Source organism: Hippichthys cyanospilos, chromosome 13 (assembly GCF_059441005.1).
Source record: "Hippichthys cyanospilos isolate Australia breed blue-spotted pipefish chromosome 13, RoL_Hcya_1.0, whole genome shotgun sequence".
Lineage (NCBI taxonomy): Eukaryota > Metazoa > Chordata > Actinopteri > Syngnathiformes > Syngnathidae > Hippichthys > Hippichthys cyanospilos.
This window is the reverse complement of record NC_142381.1, coordinates 7,805,547-7,825,350: the sequence shown is the minus strand read 5'-3', so window position 1 is coordinate 7,825,350 and position 19,804 is coordinate 7,805,547. Positions and strand designations below refer to the sequence as shown.

General features: G+C 40.1%; 1 protein-coding gene across 2 annotated transcripts in view; it reads left to right on the top strand.

The window, feature by feature from the left end:
- LOC148413684 (teneurin-3) overlaps nt 1-19,804 on the top strand; it is a 181,423-nt gene that overhangs the window by 141,383 nt on the left and 20,236 nt on the right. For both annotated transcript variants that reach the window (XM_088431015.1, XM_088431014.1), the window contains 4 exons: nt 13,078-13,327; nt 14,650-14,670; nt 15,553-15,785; nt 18,528-18,682. In XM_088431015.1, coding sequence (XP_088287141.1) covers nt 13,078-13,327; nt 14,650-14,670; nt 15,553-15,785; nt 18,528-18,682 — 659 coding nt within the window. The remainder of the gene's footprint in view (nt 1-13,077; nt 13,328-14,649; nt 14,671-15,552; nt 15,786-18,527; nt 18,683-19,804) is intronic.

Sequence of the window (19,804 nt, the reverse complement as noted above, 5' to 3'; positions counted from 1 at the left end):
TAAATCCAATTCAACACACTAGATGAACGACTCCGTCTTATGCTACTGTCTTATAATATTCATTGGAGGGGGAGGATGCACCATTACAAAAACTACATGTTACTAGAAAGGGGTAGTTTTGCAATATTCAGTGGCAGGCCATGGCTTTCTGACCTGGGTCTCCAACGGAAATTTAGTGACCTAATCCACTTCTTAATATCGCCATCACGTCAAAAAATAATATAATAAATGCTGCTATATGTCGTGGCTCGATTGACCATGTTACTAAAACCAACTTTGCAGATTCTATTGAAAGGAGATTCTTTCCTTTCTAAGCATTCATATCACTCCCGCACTCCTGCAGTGCACATTTTGGCTTTTGATAATGTACAGTATTTACAAATGAGCTGTATTCACTCATGAAAGACTTCAATGTGTGCCGTTGAATAAGAAACAGAAACTTTCAATAAATCGCATTAACACAGATCATGTCTGTAAGCTAATGTCGACTCAATCATTCTGTAAACTACCCTGAAAGTGCTAAAAAAGTAACCTAACCATATTGAAATAGGCCAGCCAGCAACAGTGTCTGTTGACCTAGCCTCATGAAGTCCATCTTTTTGTCTCGAAAGATGCTCCTTGAACTTGAATTTTTAATCACCTTCTGAGACGGTCCTGCATCATAAATAAAGCTTTGATGGACACAGAGCTCAACCAATCAAAAGCTATCCATACCTGAAGCGATGAGAGGACGTTGACATTTCAGAAAGCTGTGATAGGAGAATCTAAAATTTCTCAAATTTGATTTGAATTAATGGGTCTGTGTGATCAATGGATATTTTGAAGGCGTAGGGAACATACCATGAGCATGGCAACACAGATGTTCAAATACGATTAGACAAATCATAACCATTTCATGTAAATGTAGATATGTACATCTGATTGTGTTTGAGCCTGCAGCGAAGACCTTGAAGACTGATGGCACGTAACTGCTACAACTACTACTAGGGACAGTATACAATTATACACGTTAAGAGCTGAGTCTTCATTATTTGTAGCGGTAGAAAGCAGATGTCGGCAAGTGCGAAGTTTTGCTACCTCATTGTAGCGACATGTAGTTTCTACAAGTGCACAGAAATGTCATACATTAGTGAAAGGCAGTGGTGGAAAAAATATAGATAGTTGGTCTACTATTGCAATGAGTTACTATACAAATGAGGACGAGTAGTAGTGGTGGTGCTTTCCAAGTGTCCTCTTTATTCTTTGTTATGTCCACAAGAATCGAAGAGTGGTAGTGGGGATGGTTGTAGTGGCAGTCATTAATTAAGTGTCGTCACTGTTTCCTGTAGGCAATAGTAAGCTCAAGTTATTTTTTTTCCTGGAAACGCAGTGGTCGTGGTCAAGTTTTTTAGTTGTATTTGCACACTCACACTCACATTTTGTTTTCATTTTGCAAAGGAGCGCCAACCTGAATGTTCCAACCCGCTATTATCAATGCTAGTTTTTCATTGAGGGGAATAATTGTTTCAATGGATATGACACCATGTTTCCTCCTTCTTCAGACAGCGCATGGGTCAAGACTGATTCTGGTTGCAGCCGGGTTGCACTTACTGTTTTACCTAAAATGAACCAAGGATAACAGAATCACTTTGAATGTTCTAAACACCTGTTTTGTTGCCAGGGTTGTGTTGAGTGCTCTAAATGTAGCTGATGTTGGAGAATGGAACGTAGCTGAGAGTGAATCCCCTAAATTAAACTCGTGCACACACTCCCTTTTGTCTCCATTGCACCGAGCAATTAATTAACCATCAGTTTTTTTTTCATTACACCAAAATTAAACTCCTATTATAGTATGTCAATATTCCCCAGCAAACCAAACCTCATCGCGTCCGTCAGAGCGACGCGACAGGCGACCTTGACGTACTCGCAGATAAAACGTGACACAAATTGCCTCCGACAACTGGAACGGTGGCTGCGTGGCGGAATGCACTTCAGCCCGTCAGAACAAGGGGATCGGGCCGGCGAGCTGACACGCGTGCGCTAGCCCGAGGCCGGCCACTTGTAATTGCCGTGGCATTAGCGCGCGCCACTGAATCGTCCGCGCAACCCGGTCGACAATCCGTCGTGAGGGATTCGGTCGCACCTGCTCATGCGTGCGCCACGCGCAAGACTATTTCACATTTATTGTACTTGTTGATTAACGTGCTGCGGATAGATGAGTGAGCAAAGAACTCATTTGCTATATTGAATTAATGTCATTAGCTGCGTGTTCATCAAAAGGGCACATCTTCATGATAGCGTCGAGTGATTTGGAATGGCGGCACGGCTCACTTGCGCACTGATTCATTTGCTCATTACTGTCGTGATCGGCTTCAAAAGCCCTCTAATATCCACGCATGGGGGTGATGGGACATTTTTTTATTACCTCTGCAAAGAAGGCTGTGTGTTTTACAACAGCGTGGATTCATTTTTGCTGTGTGCAACTATTTCTTAAAACACGCCAACCTGGATTCTGTTAATTATTGCCTGGTAGTCTTCAAGTGATGATCCCATTAAGCCGGCATATTAATGATGGCATAAATTTTCAATCACTGGTTGTTATGGGTGAAAATTTAAAAATTCATATCTTTCGTATCTGATTACTTAATAGAATTGGGAACCAAAATTAGGAATAGTTGTCGTTGTGGAAAGGACCAAATGTGTATAAGTGAAACTCTAGTCACAGTAGTAATGGTGACAGTAGTATTACTTACTGGTAGTGGAAATAGTGATGGTAGTGATGGCATTTGTAACTTTTTGGTCTTCCTTTTTGCTTTCATGTCTGGTGACGGTAGTGTGCTTGTGAATATTGCTTTGTTGGTCTCAACTAGCCAGCACTCCACCGTTTAAAATTTGTCCAAAATGCAGTAGCTCTTTTGGTGACTTAAAAAAAAGCATATTAGTCATGTCCTTGCATCCTTGCACTGGCTTCCCATTTATTTTCACCCAGTGCACAATTTTCATTTCTGTACAATAAAGCTAGCATGTACTTACATCTACAGCTTCTCCATAGGGCGCAATTGTGGGAATAGCGCCAGTTTTCACTTGTAATTTTATGGCAAATCCATTGTTGTTTTGGCGATGGTTCAACATGCATTTCTGGCCGTGTGCTCCTCAAAATACATTTTAGTAAGAGCCAGATTTAGTAAGGGCAGTATTCAGTTTCATGGCCAAGTTTCCTCATTTTCTTCTCTTCCTTTATCAGGGTAAGTCCACTTTGTGTAGTCATGGTTCCAATATGAACAGTGATAGTGTACTCTTTTTTTTTTTTTTTTCCTGGACATGTTCACACTTGCAGTGGTTGTCCTAATATAACCATAGCCCAAGTATCCATTTTTTCTTTGACATTTTTTGTTAGTGAGAGTTACTGTGTGTCCTTTTTTCCTGGAAATATCTACCATTGGTCATAAAGTTTGCATAAATGTCAGTCATGAAATTCACTACCCATATATACTACCCTGCATATATTGAGGGTCAGATTCTGAGCAAAGTGTACAAGACTCGAAGTTTCTTAGTATCCTTCATCAACGATCAAATGCTATTGTTTTGTTTTTTAATGGTGGTGTGTTCATGTGGGTAGAGACATTATTTGGTCGGGACATGATTTGACGGCTATAAAAACAGAGTCGTGAGGAGGAGTGAAAGTAGTTGATAGCAACCTCTGTTTTATAAGCCAGCTTCAAAATTAAGGCGTACTAAGGCCATTACATCGACATCCATGTTTATTTTAAAGTTGGCAAACTTAGGACGGTGGTGGTGTTGCACATAAGGCGTAGTTCCACAGAAGCTGAAAGGTAATACGTATCGTTAATAGCACCGGGAAAAATATATCTTTTTTCAAATTTGTGCATTACCAGGTTTCTCAAGTGCCTCGTTCAAACTTTTGCAAAAAACACTTCACCTTAAAGATGGTGCTATTTACAGTATCTGGTGGTCCATCCGACCCCGTGCAGGTACATTAACTATGCTGAGTGCCATTAGTGGCCCTGCTTTACAGCTCCTAAGGTTTCCCTTTCCTGAGATGCTACTTTGGTAACCGTGGTTACACATGCACACGATCATCAACTAAACAAATCGCAGAAGATGTTCATCTGGAAGAATATGCAGAAATGATTCAAAGTAAATGGAAGGAGGAAGGGTAAAAATCAATTGTTACATTAGATTGAGGGATTTAATTAAACATTTCCAAATACGGCGTATATCTTGGTTATCTCCTCTGCCGTCTCTTCTTCGCTCGATTTCCTCAGCAAATGATTTCAACCTTCAGGACCTTGGTGCCACATACCAAGCTCCTCTCAGGGACTGTAAATGCACTACAACAGTTATTTTACGCCATTGATTTTTATTTGGAGCGCTGTTTTTATGCACTGACGCAACGCTTCGCCTTGTAAAAACCTCATACAGTAAATATTGCCTTTCCCTCCTTAAAGCAGTGATTATTTATAACAATATATCTACAGCGGGGGGCCCAGCGAGGTAGACTGTGTTAACGAGGTTCAGTAGCTTTAATGGGACCTTATTAAAATGTCTCATATTTAATTGAACAAAAGCATGTGACTCATGGTGATGAATCTGTTTTCCTCCTTGTGCTGCGAAGCACAGTGGCGTTATTGTTACTTTCCGTGTTACTCCGTAACACCAAACTGAGCTCCAGACCTCTATTAGTTTGAGAAAATTAGTTTGCAATATAGTCTACAAAACTCATGGACCACTTCATTAGGAACTCCTGTATGATCTGTTATCTAACGAGATGTGATCTAGTCTGGCCTAGTGGTGTTATATTCAGTTATGCTCACATTAGATGACACAGCTGCAAAATAGCTTCTTCTCATCTGTTTAGGATACCTGATTCTGACTTGGGCCTATGTAAAAAATGCACATGAATATTTTTTTCTTCCCTAATTAAACAGGTTTTATGTAAAGATGATCAACATTTTACAACTCCAGGTACGGATCCTCAAATATTTATCCTAAATGGCTGCAAAATACTTTTTAAATGAGTAAAAGGTCCATTTAATTTCTGGAAAAATTAATTAATTAATTAATTTTCCCAATCGGTCAGTCTATTGCCAATCAAGCTTCACAAATCAACCACTCAATGTCAAGGAATCTTTGGCAGAAAGTTTGAAAGTTAAAGATATGCTGGAATTCACCCAAAATGGTTGACTCGAACCAAAATAAACTTACAGTTCAGTTTTATGCTTAAGTCTTTAAAACTTTTTCATTAGTTCCATTATGAAAGACGTATACACCCAGCAAGATGCCGAAGGTTAACTTCGTCTAAGAATACTGCCGATGGTCATCCATAGCTGCTTAAAAAATGAGCGACTTCCTCTTGAGTGTCAGCCTCAAGCATGGGACCTTGAGACTTTTTCATGTGGATTAATAGGCAACGTGATTACTGAATTTTGTTAATATGTAAAAACTTGTACCAAGGACATTTTTTAACATTACAGGATACTTTACCAAATTGGTTGGGTTTGGGAACCACCAGGAAACGTACATTTTTCTTTCTTTTTGCCATTTAGGGATGCATGAAAGTAGGTGCAAGTCAAGCTGAGACAGTTTTAAAAGAGTGACACATTCAAAGCGAGTGAGGAAAAGGTACAAATAGGACACTCGGTGGAAATGTTTGTATCCATGGAAACGCAGCCAAATCAGAAATCAGTGCAATTTTGTGGGTGATGGTGGTGGTTGTGTTTTCTACCACCTAAGCAGTTTATCATAACAACGTTTATTTATCCTTTATATTTTGTACAATTCCTCGTTGGTCACTTTGATCAACGTGTTGTTTCCCAACGGATTTGATGAAAGGTTTTCTCATTATGTGATGAAATAGCACAAACAAGCACCTGTTCCGAATCTAATTAGAAAACTTTGTTTGGACAGTCCAAATCAGTTGCCTGATCAAAAATTGAACAAGGTGACACAGTACTCATTGGCCACTCTGTTAATCACTGAAGGCAATAGCTTTATCGTCATTTGCCCTCAATATCATCATTTCTTTTGTTTACAGTAATGTAAATGTTTACCAAGTAAGGCAATTGAGAACAGATTCTCATTTGCAAAGAAAAAATGTAGAAAATGGGTTTGGTCGCCTTGATCAACGAGTTGCTTACTCACAAGTTTGATGCGAGTTTTAACTTTTTGTGATCAAAGAGTACAAACATGCGGCAGTCCCGAATGTAATTAGAAGACCACTTCAGTGGGCTCCTTTAAAAAGATTCCCCATAGGTATATTCCATGCAAACTAATATTCTTTTAACTTCCCAGGAAGCCTGTTTTTTTTTTCCTCCAAGTCATTGCGCCACATCCCTCCTAAGCTCCCCTCACCACTAATAACATTTCACAGAGGACTGACCAAGACGGCTGATTCATTACAGAGTTTAACGAGAGGTAGATACAAGCGGACTTTATTGCTAATATTGTCGGAGTCTCTTCAAAGACGGAAACACACTTGAAAGGCGAAAGAAGAAGAATCTCAGTTGGACTGGCCACTGTCCTCATTAGTAGAAGCATGGAAGAGGCCACGTGAGGCCACGCTTTTTTCAGACATGCCAACCTATTTGTCCGTCCTTCCTCTGATTAGCAAATTACATTGATTGAATGGATGCAAGGGCACATTCAGATTAAAGGCGGTGCGAGAACGCGAATACAACATTGAGCCCCACTAACAAAGACAAATAGGTGCGGGCCGTGGCTTTTTTTTTTAACGCAACAAGGCGGCATCAAACATGCGACCTTGGGACTTTAATTGAACCGCGGAAACTTAGAGCCGCGTAATGAAACTCCCGCCGAGTTGATAGGACGACGCGGTGACTGGAAACATATGTCTGGAATTTAAATTTTTTGTTTGTGCAGTGCGGCGTCCTAAAAGGGACATATTATGGAAAAGGGTCATTTTCAAAAAGAGAGAGCAGAATCAGGCTGCAGCTCTCAAGTACTATTGGGATATCATACTGAAAATTCAAATCAAATATTGAATCGCTGGATAAATTGTATAATGTGACCCAAATAACATATTCCTATCTAATTACTGTGACCAACTTCTCTGCATTTTTGATGATCTACATTTGTTTTACTTAAATGTGCACTGTGCTTTGCAGCACACTACTTTCCTCTCTAGAAGTCTTACATTTTAGACCGTCTTTCCCTATAAATTTTGGTTTAAGAGGTTAATTTCCATCCAGAAACAAAATATTTGAGTAGTATGTTAAAATGTGATCAACGGAACTGTGTCAGGATGTCAGAATCAACATTTGCAGTTATTTAGGTCTTTCTCGTCGGAGCCCTCCAGCGCTGCTATCTAGCAGATAATTTCACCGGTATTCACTGGCAACTGGTGCCATATGTCAATGTCAGCATAATAAAGTTGTTGGTTAGCGCCGTGAAGTGGTGATTGAATGTGTTTTCGGAACAATTGTACCCTGAGTCCGGCGCAACCATTGCAGTCTGGTGAAGTCAAGTTGTCTGGATGAACATCTTCCAAATAAAAGTGCACCAGAGAATTGTGTCCACATTTTTGTAAGGGAAGGTTTACTTTGAAGTTGGCATTCTTACCACATTTCTGGCATCTTTTACTGTAATGCAGAGCATTACCGATTATTGCTGGAACTGGCTTAACATTCTATTCTGATGTGCACATATACACGCAGCATACCATAAAGTAGCAGTCAGGAATGATGGTCCTCAGTCACTGATCAGACAAGTGTTAATCGTTACATATGTGGTTGGATCTGTCTCCATCTCATTAAATGTTGGGTAGTTGCCAAATATTAGAAGGGGTATCACTATGTTTTCCAATGTGATTCATGCAAATGGCTTATTGGTTGGTTTTGTCACAATTGCGTCCATCGTTCATCACTCAGTCTCCTTGTCAATCATACATGCAGAAACATTGATAGGATGGTTCTTTAACATTTTGTCAATAAATTATGGCCTAATGGTAATAGGTAAATACAGAAAATAACGATTGTTTAGCTGCAGCGTTGCAGTTGTTTGGCTGTGGTTGAGAGCAAATAAAAAGGCATGAAATAAGTCTGAGGTCACTTTGGCAAGCAGCCACTGTTCTCTTTATTTTCACATTTGTCATCGTTTACAATACACACCAGTCCCACACAAGTGTAATGACCACACTGTTATATCAGCCCCCCAAAAAACCTCAACTGTACCGCAGACCCCCTTAGCTTTTCACTGTCATTGTTAGCGAGCAGATAAAAGTTGCTTTGCGTCGTCTCCCTCAAGGGCGCTCGGTCACGACGCATTACGCTTGATGTCGGTGGTGGCGGCTCGGCAGCGGCCATCAAAATTGTGACATCGCGGGCTGGAGCTGGGAGGGAGGGGTGTTTGGTGTCTGCACGTGCACACACGGAGCTCTGGGGCTGATGACAGGGAGGCCCACAGCTGCCTGCATATAAACATCTTTAAGCACATATTTTAAATCATCCGCACCTGAGTTTGGATGAAGAAAACTTTTTCACGCTAGGATGCAAAAAAGTGCGTTTGTGTGTGCATGTTTGTGTGGAGGTTGGTGTTCTGTTTGGATGAAGGCCTTATTTTTCTTGGTGTGCTCAGGAAAAGGCAAGAAATGACTAGTTGCTTAAAGTTGAAGTCTTTATGTCAGAAACAACACAAAATGAATTAATGAATCAATCAGAAGCAGAAACATTTGCTTATAACAGCATGACTGTGGAACAGTGCGTAATGATTGGCATGTTTTGTCATCTGTTCTTTGGTCGCTCGACTGTCAGTCATTGCAGGCAATGACTTTTTACAAGCATAAATAATTGAATGACTAAAATAGCTATGCTGAGGCCCAGGGGATCTTACATATAATACAATAAAGGTGAGGTCAATAATAAAAGTGCAGTCAATAGAATTATTTCTAAATGTGGATCCTTTAGCATGTGATGCAAACTTTTGTCATATTTCTAATTAAATACGATGACGTCAACCCCACATCAGCGGAGCGTGTAATCTCTCTCCCAGCACTCCAATCAAATCCACCAAAATTGTGTGATGCAACCATCGCCACAACTTAGACCTGGTTTCACTTCGTCTACAATTTAGTCTACGTTGTCACCGAATTGTCAGGTGCACAGATGTGTGTAATAGAAAATGCCCTCAGTCTGCTGGACCGCTGGCTACCAAATTTCCAAACACGCTAAAATAGACTGCTCTGCATCTCTGCTGCACCTCAATCATCACAGCCAGCATCACTGATTTCTCTTCTCTCTTTTATTGGCCATTTTACATCAGTCAGACAGCATTGATGATTAGCTTCCATCCAAATGGCCATTTTCAATTGGTCAGGTTTCACAAAATGTGATAATACAAACCTTAAACAATAATGTAGCTAGCTTGATGTAAGTAAGACCTTGGGTGCATCACCCTGCAGAAACATTTGCTGAACGTTTTGATTCCTGTGGAGTCATTACAGCCGGACTCCGCTCCTTTGATACCGGGCTAATTTGAGGCATGTCGTATATGCAAAAAGAGAAGCTTTCATTCCGACATCACAGCTTCCCAGATGATTAATGGTACAAAAGTGGCGGGGAGGCGAGCCGACATACCTGACGGCCTAACTAGAGTACCCTTGGCAATGTCACCTTGGTGACACCACTAGAGGGATGGCAGTGGAGGGCTGGGAGGCGTGGCGGCGGTCTTAATTGTCCTCCTAACAGGCCAACCGCGGTTCTATAAGAGTCAGCTGGTGGCCTGAGCTTGGATGGAGACAAGCTGCTGATTGTGAGGCAGCGATGGAGTGGAAGCTGGCCGGTTCTGTAACAGTTAGTCAATCTTCATGTCAGTCATTCCCTGGAGCACAACTAATGTGTTGGCACTGTCATAATCTCCTCTCTAAATGTTATTCTCCTTTCAAGTTAAGCAACATATTACCTACTCTTTGGTGATTTCTTCATTGGGGACAGAATCAAGCCACTGATTGGCCAGTTGTGTCATGGTCTTCACTCGGGCATAGTTCAGACTATGTGTCAGTTCTTAGAAGGAGAACCACTAACACAATCTTGACTTCTCCTAGATGGAGACAAGCTGCAGATGGTGATGTGAGTATGTCCGCTAGAAATGAAGTGGAGGACATGACTAAAGAACAGACACCAGCAATTTGCCTTATCGAGTATGACAGAGATGATAGGAGGAAGAGGAGGAAGAGGAGAGTCGAGGGAAGGGAGGGGGTCTATATCTGCAGATGTTTGAAGTGGCACAGAAATGAAGAATGACTCAGAGTGGGGAGGAATAGAAAATGCATCTGCAGAACATGTCAGAGGGTGAAGACATTAGTCAAAGTTTACAACGTTAAGGGATCGATACGGAGGCGGCCGTGGAGGCAATCACTGATATTTGGATTCATCTTCGTGCCGGCTAAGATGGGAGAGATATCGAACCGTAACCCCGCTGCCTCCCCCTCCCACAAAGAAAAGGAAAAACCCCACGTCGGCCATAAATCTCAAATGTCAAAATGTAGAAAAGCAGGACTGAATAATTCAGTGGAGGATTGAGCAAAGTCAGGCGACACCGAGGATAAATATTAATATGACTGAGGGCAAAGACGCATTATGGATGCACATGTGCTGCTTCAAACAAACAAACAAGCGGCAGCAGGCCAAAACGATTCACAGCTGAACTCTGAGCTCTCTGAGTGACCACACAACCTCTTTTCTTTGGGTTTCTCGCTGAAACCGTGATCCGTGCTTCTCTTAAGCCCTGTCCATTAACTAAACTGTTGAAAATATATTTTTTACAGTTGAGAGGGGAAAAGTAATAGAACAAGCAACTACTGTGAGCTGCTATGAACATACAGTCTGTGACAGATGTAGCATTTTACAAAAAACAAATCACTCACATGTTTATCTGGTCGGAACCAGGATTGCTTAGCTCAGCCTTTGGTGTCAAAATGCTGACCCAGATCATACTCTGTGCCATCACTTGATGACTAACGTAATCACTATGCGTTGTGGGAATTGGAAAGTAATTTGTGGTCAATGCACACATTAGCGTGACATGGCGAACAACATTTGGCCTTGAGTTTGACAGTCTGATTGAACAGTTCTGTTTCGGATGTCAAAAAAACAGATTAAATAACAGATTAATCAATTCATTATATAGTTAAAGCATTATGTTTTTGATCCCATTAATCTGATTTAAAAACTTTAAATTCATGCTTTCTATGTCCTCATTAGATCTATTTCTACGCATCAGGCTTCTTGTGCTTGAATTGTTGGGGGTTGGACAACAAATGTTAGTTACACCCCGACGTTGTCACTTAATTGGCTGTCAAATTTAGCTTTGAAAAAAAAAAAAGCCCTAACAATACCTTTCCTAAAGGTAGAGTGATATGAGTTATTTGCAAGAAGTTTGCTTACGACATAAACAGCTCAAGTTTAGCCTACCACATAAATGCAAAGCTCCCAGCTGCAACTGCAGCCACAGGGAACAATAGCAGCAGAGATGCTAATGTAGTAAGCCATAGCAAGGCTAGCTGCCAACCTGAACTCAAGAACATCCCATGGTTGAGCAAGTCAGTGATGGACAGGACAGACGTTGATTTTTGAATGTTTTTTTCCTATTATTTCGCGATTGACAAAAAAAAAAAAGCAGCACCATTCCTGATGGGTCAAACAAAAGACTGCAGCCAGCACTTGGGACTAATGCAGGACAACATAAATAGTTCCATCTGCATGTAATAAAGACAATAAATGACTGAAGCCACTTATTTTGTTGTATAATCACTAAAGTATCGGTGTACTTGTCAATCATTACTGGCCGCAGCTTTCATTCCTCACGAAAGCATCCACTCACCAGATCAGTCTTCGTAAAAGACATTACATCTTCACGCATTGGTTGGTCTACATGTCAAGTATGAGCCAGTGTTGCCAACATTTCCCAGGTGCTTCTCTATGATGACAAGGAAGGAAAACCCAAGTGATTATATGGATGTATGATATTGCATTAAGTGTGAAAACATGTGAGGCAGAAAAACAGATGTCATATGCTTTTTGTTCTTTATATTTAGTCTCCAGTACGTCGTCACATGCGCATGCGGCGACATCCACTTTAACGTTAAATCCTGACATGTAGCAGTGGGGGGGCTCATTAGCATATCACACACATGGCGTCTATCTGTTGATCACAGGCGCTACAATGCACAAGTGTGATGCCTCGTTTGCCGACGGATGGCGGGATAAAAGCGGCCCGGCGCTGGCAGGAGTGGTGCTCCAAGCGAGACACCAGCCGCTTTGACTCACTTCACAAACTTCCTATTGTGGAAGGCTTGACAGATTGGGCGCGATGATTCTTCCCCACCCCTCCAACACCACTGCTTCTTTCATGACGGCATCAAAGTTTGCGAACAAAGTCAAGGAAAAGTCCATCTCTTGCGTTTGCCTTGACATGTTTTGTTTTGTTTTTTTCCACAATCACTACTGACAAAAGACGCTTTGTGCTATCCCGGACACATGAGCTGATGATTATGCGTGTATAGAATGTACGATCTTGGTCGATTACACCTTCCCATTCGTATGACCCTCGCCTACGGTAATTTGTTCCGTTCGTAGGGCGAAATCGTCATATGGCAGGAAATGGAAACCTGTGGTAATTAGCTAATGTGTATAAAACCCCAGGTAAAAACATCAACATTTTATATACATAGTAAACATTAGTAAAAGAATAGAATAGTAAGTGATACTTATATACATGTACTGTATCTAATGAAATAACATCATTAATAAAAAATATTTATCAAGTCTTTCGCATGTCGGCATCTTAGGGACACCGTGATGCTGCCAATAGCAGACCAGCAACTTAAGACGCCGTGACGCCGAACAAAAGCAGACAAGCACACTGACCATCAAGCTTGAAATTTGTATTTGTTGTTGATGCCAGTAAGTGAGAAAACTTATGTAAAAATGGGACCAAAAAAAACCCCGCAATGTTCCACTTCGTAACCTGAAAAAAACCTAAACCAGGGACAATGTAACCTGGGGGTCCACTGTACTCCGCATTGTATAAAGAGTGACTCACAGTCTCATCTATTTTTTGTAGGCATTCTCTACAAAGGCAGCGGCGAGAACCAGTTCATCTCACTGCAACCGCCCGTCATCACCACCATCATGGGAAATGGTCGCCGCCGAAGCATCTCGTGCCCCAGCTGCAACGGCCAGGCGCAGGGCAACAAGCTGCTGGCACCCGTTGCCTTGGCGTGGGGAATCGACGGCAGCCTCTACGTGGGTGACTTCAACTACATTCGACGCATTTACCCATCGGGCAACGTCACTAGCATCATGGAGCTCAGGTAGGAAACACAGATGGCTAGGCAATATGTGAAACATTTTTTGCTACATTATGTTATTAGAAAAAGATATTAATCAATCTAAAGTTTGAAAAACCAGCTGTTTTATTTGATGATGCAATGTTAATGGTTGAAGAAACGCGCCATTTTTGGAGTTCCTGATGGCGGTTTAGGGTTTTGCTCCAAGCCAGTGATGCTGTATATTGCACCTGTGCTTCCTTAACTTTACATTCGTCAAACAGGCTAACTAGCTAAGGATAACTAAAATTGATTAGTACTTGCTCAAGGAATTGTGAAGAACAGTTTCACCAAACTAACCAAAGTAGAAATCGATACAAAATAAATGCACTAACTCGCTTGATAAAACTCCTAGTAATTGTTTACGCTTTACCTTTACCTCTAGTTAGCTGGTCTAACTTTACATGTCAAAAAGAAAAGCCCATCAACAAATCATTTCCCGTTCCGTCCTTGTAATTAGGAAAGACATCCTGTCTCCGGCACGTAATTGGTAGCTAGCAGACCTGGCGCCAACTTGGCTGAGGCCGTGTCAGGGACAGTTGGCTGCTCTCAAATTGGCAAGATGATGACCGTGTTCATCGTGAACTGTCATCATCATTCAGATATGTAAAATAGCGATGTGTAAAATTATGTGGTTCCCGTATAGAAGCCCCAGTGAAGTTGCCTAAAAAGCATTTCAAAAAGTACCTGTGAGGAAATCATGTGCATATAAATCGGAAACAGGGTGTTTTCCCGGCTTTTTATAACGGTTTTTCAAGTGTATTCAATTTGGAAGGAGCTAGGTTTACAACAGCTTGGGAGGCCTGAATGAGGTGTTGTGTTGCTGGAGTTTGAGTAATTGCTGCAGTCATTCAGAGATTTAACACAGAACAACTGACTTTGGGGTGACTTTCACTATCTAAGCCGCTGAAAAAAAATACAGCATTCCAGTCTTTATGAATAGGCATAAAAAACATTAAAAAATTATGAATATTTTCAATTGTCAATTTTGCTTTGAGACATTTTTCAATTTTTAAAGAGAAGAATTAAGTGACCATAGCACCACTGTATCAAGTAGTACCTGGATATTTATCTTGAATCCAAGCATTCGCGTCAACTACTCTTTGGCACAGACGACCTAAGGGAGGATTTAAATCAGGTTTATCATGTGAGCAGAAGATCACCTCCTGAACAAAAATGGTTAATTAAAACTAAATATGTTTTAGTACACCTTGAAACTCTTTTATGGGGAAAATGTTTTAAAATGTCTTTTTTTTTCATAGGAAACCTTCTGATCTTTTGTTTCTCTATTCCTTTTTTTCCTGTAGAAATAAAGACTTTAGACACAGGTAGGTGTGTTATTTTTTTTAGTGCATGCTCATTAAAAGCAACATCACCATGATGACGATCATCATCACATAAATAAAGCTCTCCCTTTTTTTTTGCCATTCCTTTGGCACCCCAGTGATTACCACATGTATAATTAGAGTAGGCCAATTACCGTCTAATTACCACTGATGGAGAGAGTAAAAAAAAATGGCATCTTGTTTGCAATGGTTGATGAAAATGCTTTGGAAAATGCAGGTTGCCTCGTGAAAAGATACAATCAAGCCTGAAATGATTCATAGCCTGTGAGAAGAAAGTTGTACAAAGACGCACAAGTTATTGTTGTTGAAATTGTTGCATATCACGTGTAGAAATAGAAATATTATCAGTTTGACCTTTTATTTTCAATAGTTTTGATAATCAATCACATGTATTCGTCTCAGGGAATCATTCTGTCTTTTTTAAATATAAAATTAAGTAAAATCACATTACAACTGAGTTTCACTAAATACAATGAAAATGCAAGTAATGTAAACAAATACAAAAATTATATATATATATATATATATATATATATATATATATATATATATATATATATATATATATATACACATACATATATATATATATATATATATATATATTATATATATATATATATATATATATGCAATTTTTTCTTATGAACAAAAACATTGCAAACAATACGTTGCTGTTTTTTTGTTGTTGTTTTTTTTAGCTGCTACGGGTTCACACTATTTCTATGTATTTGAATGGTGAAAAATGTGATAAAGTCCTTTGAGATGTGACCCAATTCAGAGAACAAATAACACCCATGTGTCAGAGCACCACTGATTTGAAACAAAAATATGAATAATAATATGGCCTTCTCTTGAATGCAGCAACAACCCAGCACACCGCTACTATCTGGCCACCGACCCAGTCACTGGTCAGCTGTATGTGTCGGACACCAACTCGCGGCGAATCTACCGGCCGAAAAGTCTCTCCGGAATGAAGGACCTCCAGGCCAATGCTGAGGTTGTAGCCGGGACCGGAGAACACTGCTTGCCTTTCGACGAGAATCATTGCGGGGACGGTGGCAAAGCTCCAGACGCCTCGCTCACTGGGCCCAAAGGTGTTGTAACACAGTACTTTTTACTCTACAGATGGATTTATGCGTCATGTTAATTAGCTAGAAGCTTATAGATGTCACCATGCACTTTAGAGCCCGTGCTTTTTGTACTAAAGAGTGACATTTTTTGATATGTTACCAAAAAAGGGCCTGATCACAGATATGGCACAATGTAAAAATCATTGCGCCACAGAGCTTTGGCCTTACAGGCGTTTACGTTTTAACGAAGCCATTTAAAAGTGTACCACTGAAAGACCTTTCTAAGCAGGAATTTAACATTGTTCAAATAGACATCCTCCACTTGAAATGAATCCTTCACCAATCAGGGTTTCAGACTTTTAACAGTTAGAAAGCCCATTGAAGTACTTTGTCTCTTTTCTCTTAATTATGTCAATTTAAACCAAAATATATTTTGGAAAAATGTCACAAGATGTCAGTGTTTGAGAAATTAAGAGTGCAGCAAACCCATTAATAAACCAGTTGATCTCAGTGTTCCAGTACTTTAGCAGAGGAGTATAGGAAATTAATAATTATCTAGACTCGAGCCAAGACTTTTTTTTGTTTTGTGTTGTGTTGTGTTTGTGTTGCAATTACAGCACATCATAGTGCAAATGACCTTTGGCTCTGTTTCTTTGTTCAAGGTTCCAAATTATTATTTTGTTTTCATGTTGTTGCTGCGCAAACCCTGTCCATAAAGTTCTCACCGAATACAACCTTTTGTCTGAGGCGGTCCATTTGTGCCATTTGCGCTGTGATTGTTCACTTTTCGATAAATTCCTCAAGATGAAAAGCCCAAACCAAAAGACGTTGTTTTTGCTGTCGCCACCACCGGCTCCCAACGCCAACTGCGCTCGATGCGAGCCTTTCAGCCTGGGCGAGAAAGTCTGTAATGATGGAGTGGGTGGAAGCCGAGACCGCAGAAGAGACAGCAGATGGCTTTTTTTTTTTTCCTGCGTGTTTCCCACACTCCCTCCATCTTTCTCTGAGACATTTTGATGAACTCTGCTCAGATGTGACACTCTTCATCAGTCTGGGACTCTCACACGGTCAAACGAAGCGGCGAATTCTCCCAAGGATTCTTTTGAGTCGAACGTGTTCACCTTATAAAAGCTCCTTTGAAAGACGGAATTCAAGCTTCTACAAACCGCGATCCACCTCAGAGATGTGGTGCAAAGAAATAGTACTGTCAATACAAAACAACGGGGCAAAGAAGTCAAATGCAAATAAAAATCCCTAAAGCAAGAATAACACCAAACATAAGCATACGGCACACGTTTCTGACCTCCACCATTATATTATTGGCCCATGATAACGACGGATAGTCCTTCCATGTCAACTATGATTAAATACAAATATACAATTTGACCCTACTACTACCATTCTTCACATAATACTATATCGTAAAAATGTGTGTGTGTGTGTGTGTGTGTATATATATATATATATATATATATATATATATATATATATATATATATATATATATATATATATATATATATATATATATATATATATATATATATAAAATATTTCGAGGTTTCTGAAAAGTGGGTCCAAGATGTGCTGTGGCTTGATCCACACTTAAAGGTGGCCCTCAGCTAGCTGAAAAAACAGGTACATTTGATATGAAGGCGAAAAATTTCAGGATGTAGACTATGTATGAAAAGAGCATGTGAATGTAGCACAACATTTCTAACAAACAAGCTGGTCCAGAAGCAATAGATCACCCTCTTGCTTAGTCGCAAAAATAACTACAGGAACAACCCAATCTCTGTATTAGTTTTCTTGTCCCCCTTAATGCGCTTAAGCATGCGTGTTCCATGTTTTCCTATTTATTTACTGAGGCAGCTTGGACTGGCTGTTGGGGCTGCCTGGCATTCTCATGAAGGTGTGAAAGAGATTGTTTATGCTATCACTTTACAGTGACGAAGAATTAGCCTATGACTTCCTTGGACTAATTAAACTGGGTCGCGAACAAACCACGCAAAACATAACTGGTGTACATACATATATATATATATATATATATATATATATATATATATATATATATATATATATATATATATATATATATATATATATATATATATTAGAGAGAGAGAGAGTATATATACAGTATACACCACATATAAATATATATAGAGTATAAAGCTTTTTTCTTTCTTTTTTTTCGCACTATTCCACTTGTGGAACATTACAGTGTTCTGCCGCGCCTGTATGTGCTGCAGGCCTCGTCTTTCCAAGATAACCACAGCAAATTTGGTGCATTGTATGACCTTCACCTATTGAATAACAGCTCAGAATGAGTTATATGAATAGATGAAGTGCCGTAGCTTGTTATAACTCAGTCAAAGGCAAAAATATGCATATTCTCAAGCTTTATAAATAAGACCAAAAGCAGGCTTTGCTCCGCTTTATGGCTTTCACCCAAGACAAAATCTTCCAAATGCACTCAGAATCTCTTTCCCCGATGGGAGAGCTTTTTAGCCGGGCTGACAAGGGTACATACAGTATGTACGCAACGCTATGACTACAGCTTTTGCCACTTCTGCCTTAGAAATTATTTAAAAGCAGAAAAGCATCCAGTGAATTATTGATGACGTGCTTTTTTCCAGTGACCTGAATAATGGGGAGGCAAGCTCAACACATGTAATCCGCCGCGTCGTCTCCACTGACTCGTGCGAGGCGATCCGTGGCCTTTCAACCCTGTTATCTCAACGTACTTGACCTGACTTGCAGGCATCGCCGTTGACAAGAATGGCCTGATTTACTTCGTGGATGGCACCACCATCCGCAAGTTGGACCAGAACGGCATTATTTCCACCTTTCTGGGCTCTAACGACTTGACGTCGGCGCGACCGCTGACCTGCGACAACAGCATGGATGTCAGTCAGGTAACTCACACAGTAACCGTAATATGTGTGTGCATACTGTCACAGACACACAGAGTGGGCACAATTTATGACAAGCACTTTAAATACACGCTTATTATAATTGTAATGTTTGTAAAAATGACATGAGCATAGTATGTAAACAGACAGTGTTGAATATTACAAAGTATCAGAAAGTACAGCAAAAAAAAGGATAATGATAGGAATCGTACTTCTGGCAATGTGACAAGATTCTTAAAAACATGAAAATTTGTCACAATACAAAGTATATACAAAATACAATACAGATAAAAATGATAAAACATGGTGGTGTAATTGAGCCTTTAATGGAGCAAAAATTACATTTTGGTGGAACGCGTATGTCTTGTATAAGTGGCTGCTACGTTTGTGGAATTTTCTAAAATAAAAAAAGAAATGGAAAGAGCTCTTCGAGAGATTGGTACGTAATAAGATTTCTCATCATTGCAGAGCATGAGATCTATTTTTTGGCTTATTGGGCTTGAAGTGGAATGGAGTACACAGGAGAATGCTCGACTTGTTAATGTTCTGCATGACAGTAAAACATGCTGCCAATGCGATGAAAAAGCCATTCCAAAAAAAAAAAAAAAAAACTTACCATTTCAAATAGTATAAGCACACAAATGCTTTTATTTTGAAGTTGTTCCATGGAGCACGTCGTGCTGTAATTGCTTACGTGACTCGTCTTCCTGCTGCCATTGTAATTAACTGTGGAAAGCGCGCACTCCGAGTGAAAGTGGTGCACCATTATTTGCTTGCTCTCTTGAACACAATTTTTTGATCTTCAGTTTTTTAAGCAGGTTTTTGCAAATGCAAAAGAAAGGAAGTACTGTATTCGCGCTCAGCAGTTGAATCGTGATGTGTTTAATGACCACTCACACAGTGGGACATCCCGAACATCCATGGAACTACTGATTCAATGCGCCAATTACTACCGTATGAGCACATTGCAGGGGGTGTGTGGAAGCATTTGATCAATTATTTGATACACGGAAACAGAACAGTAGCCTGTCAATTCAAGTCACCGATGCGGGATGAAATATTTTTCAGGGGTAATTACAGTGACACACTAGCAGCATCATTGCTCCTGTGGATTTGACATCACTT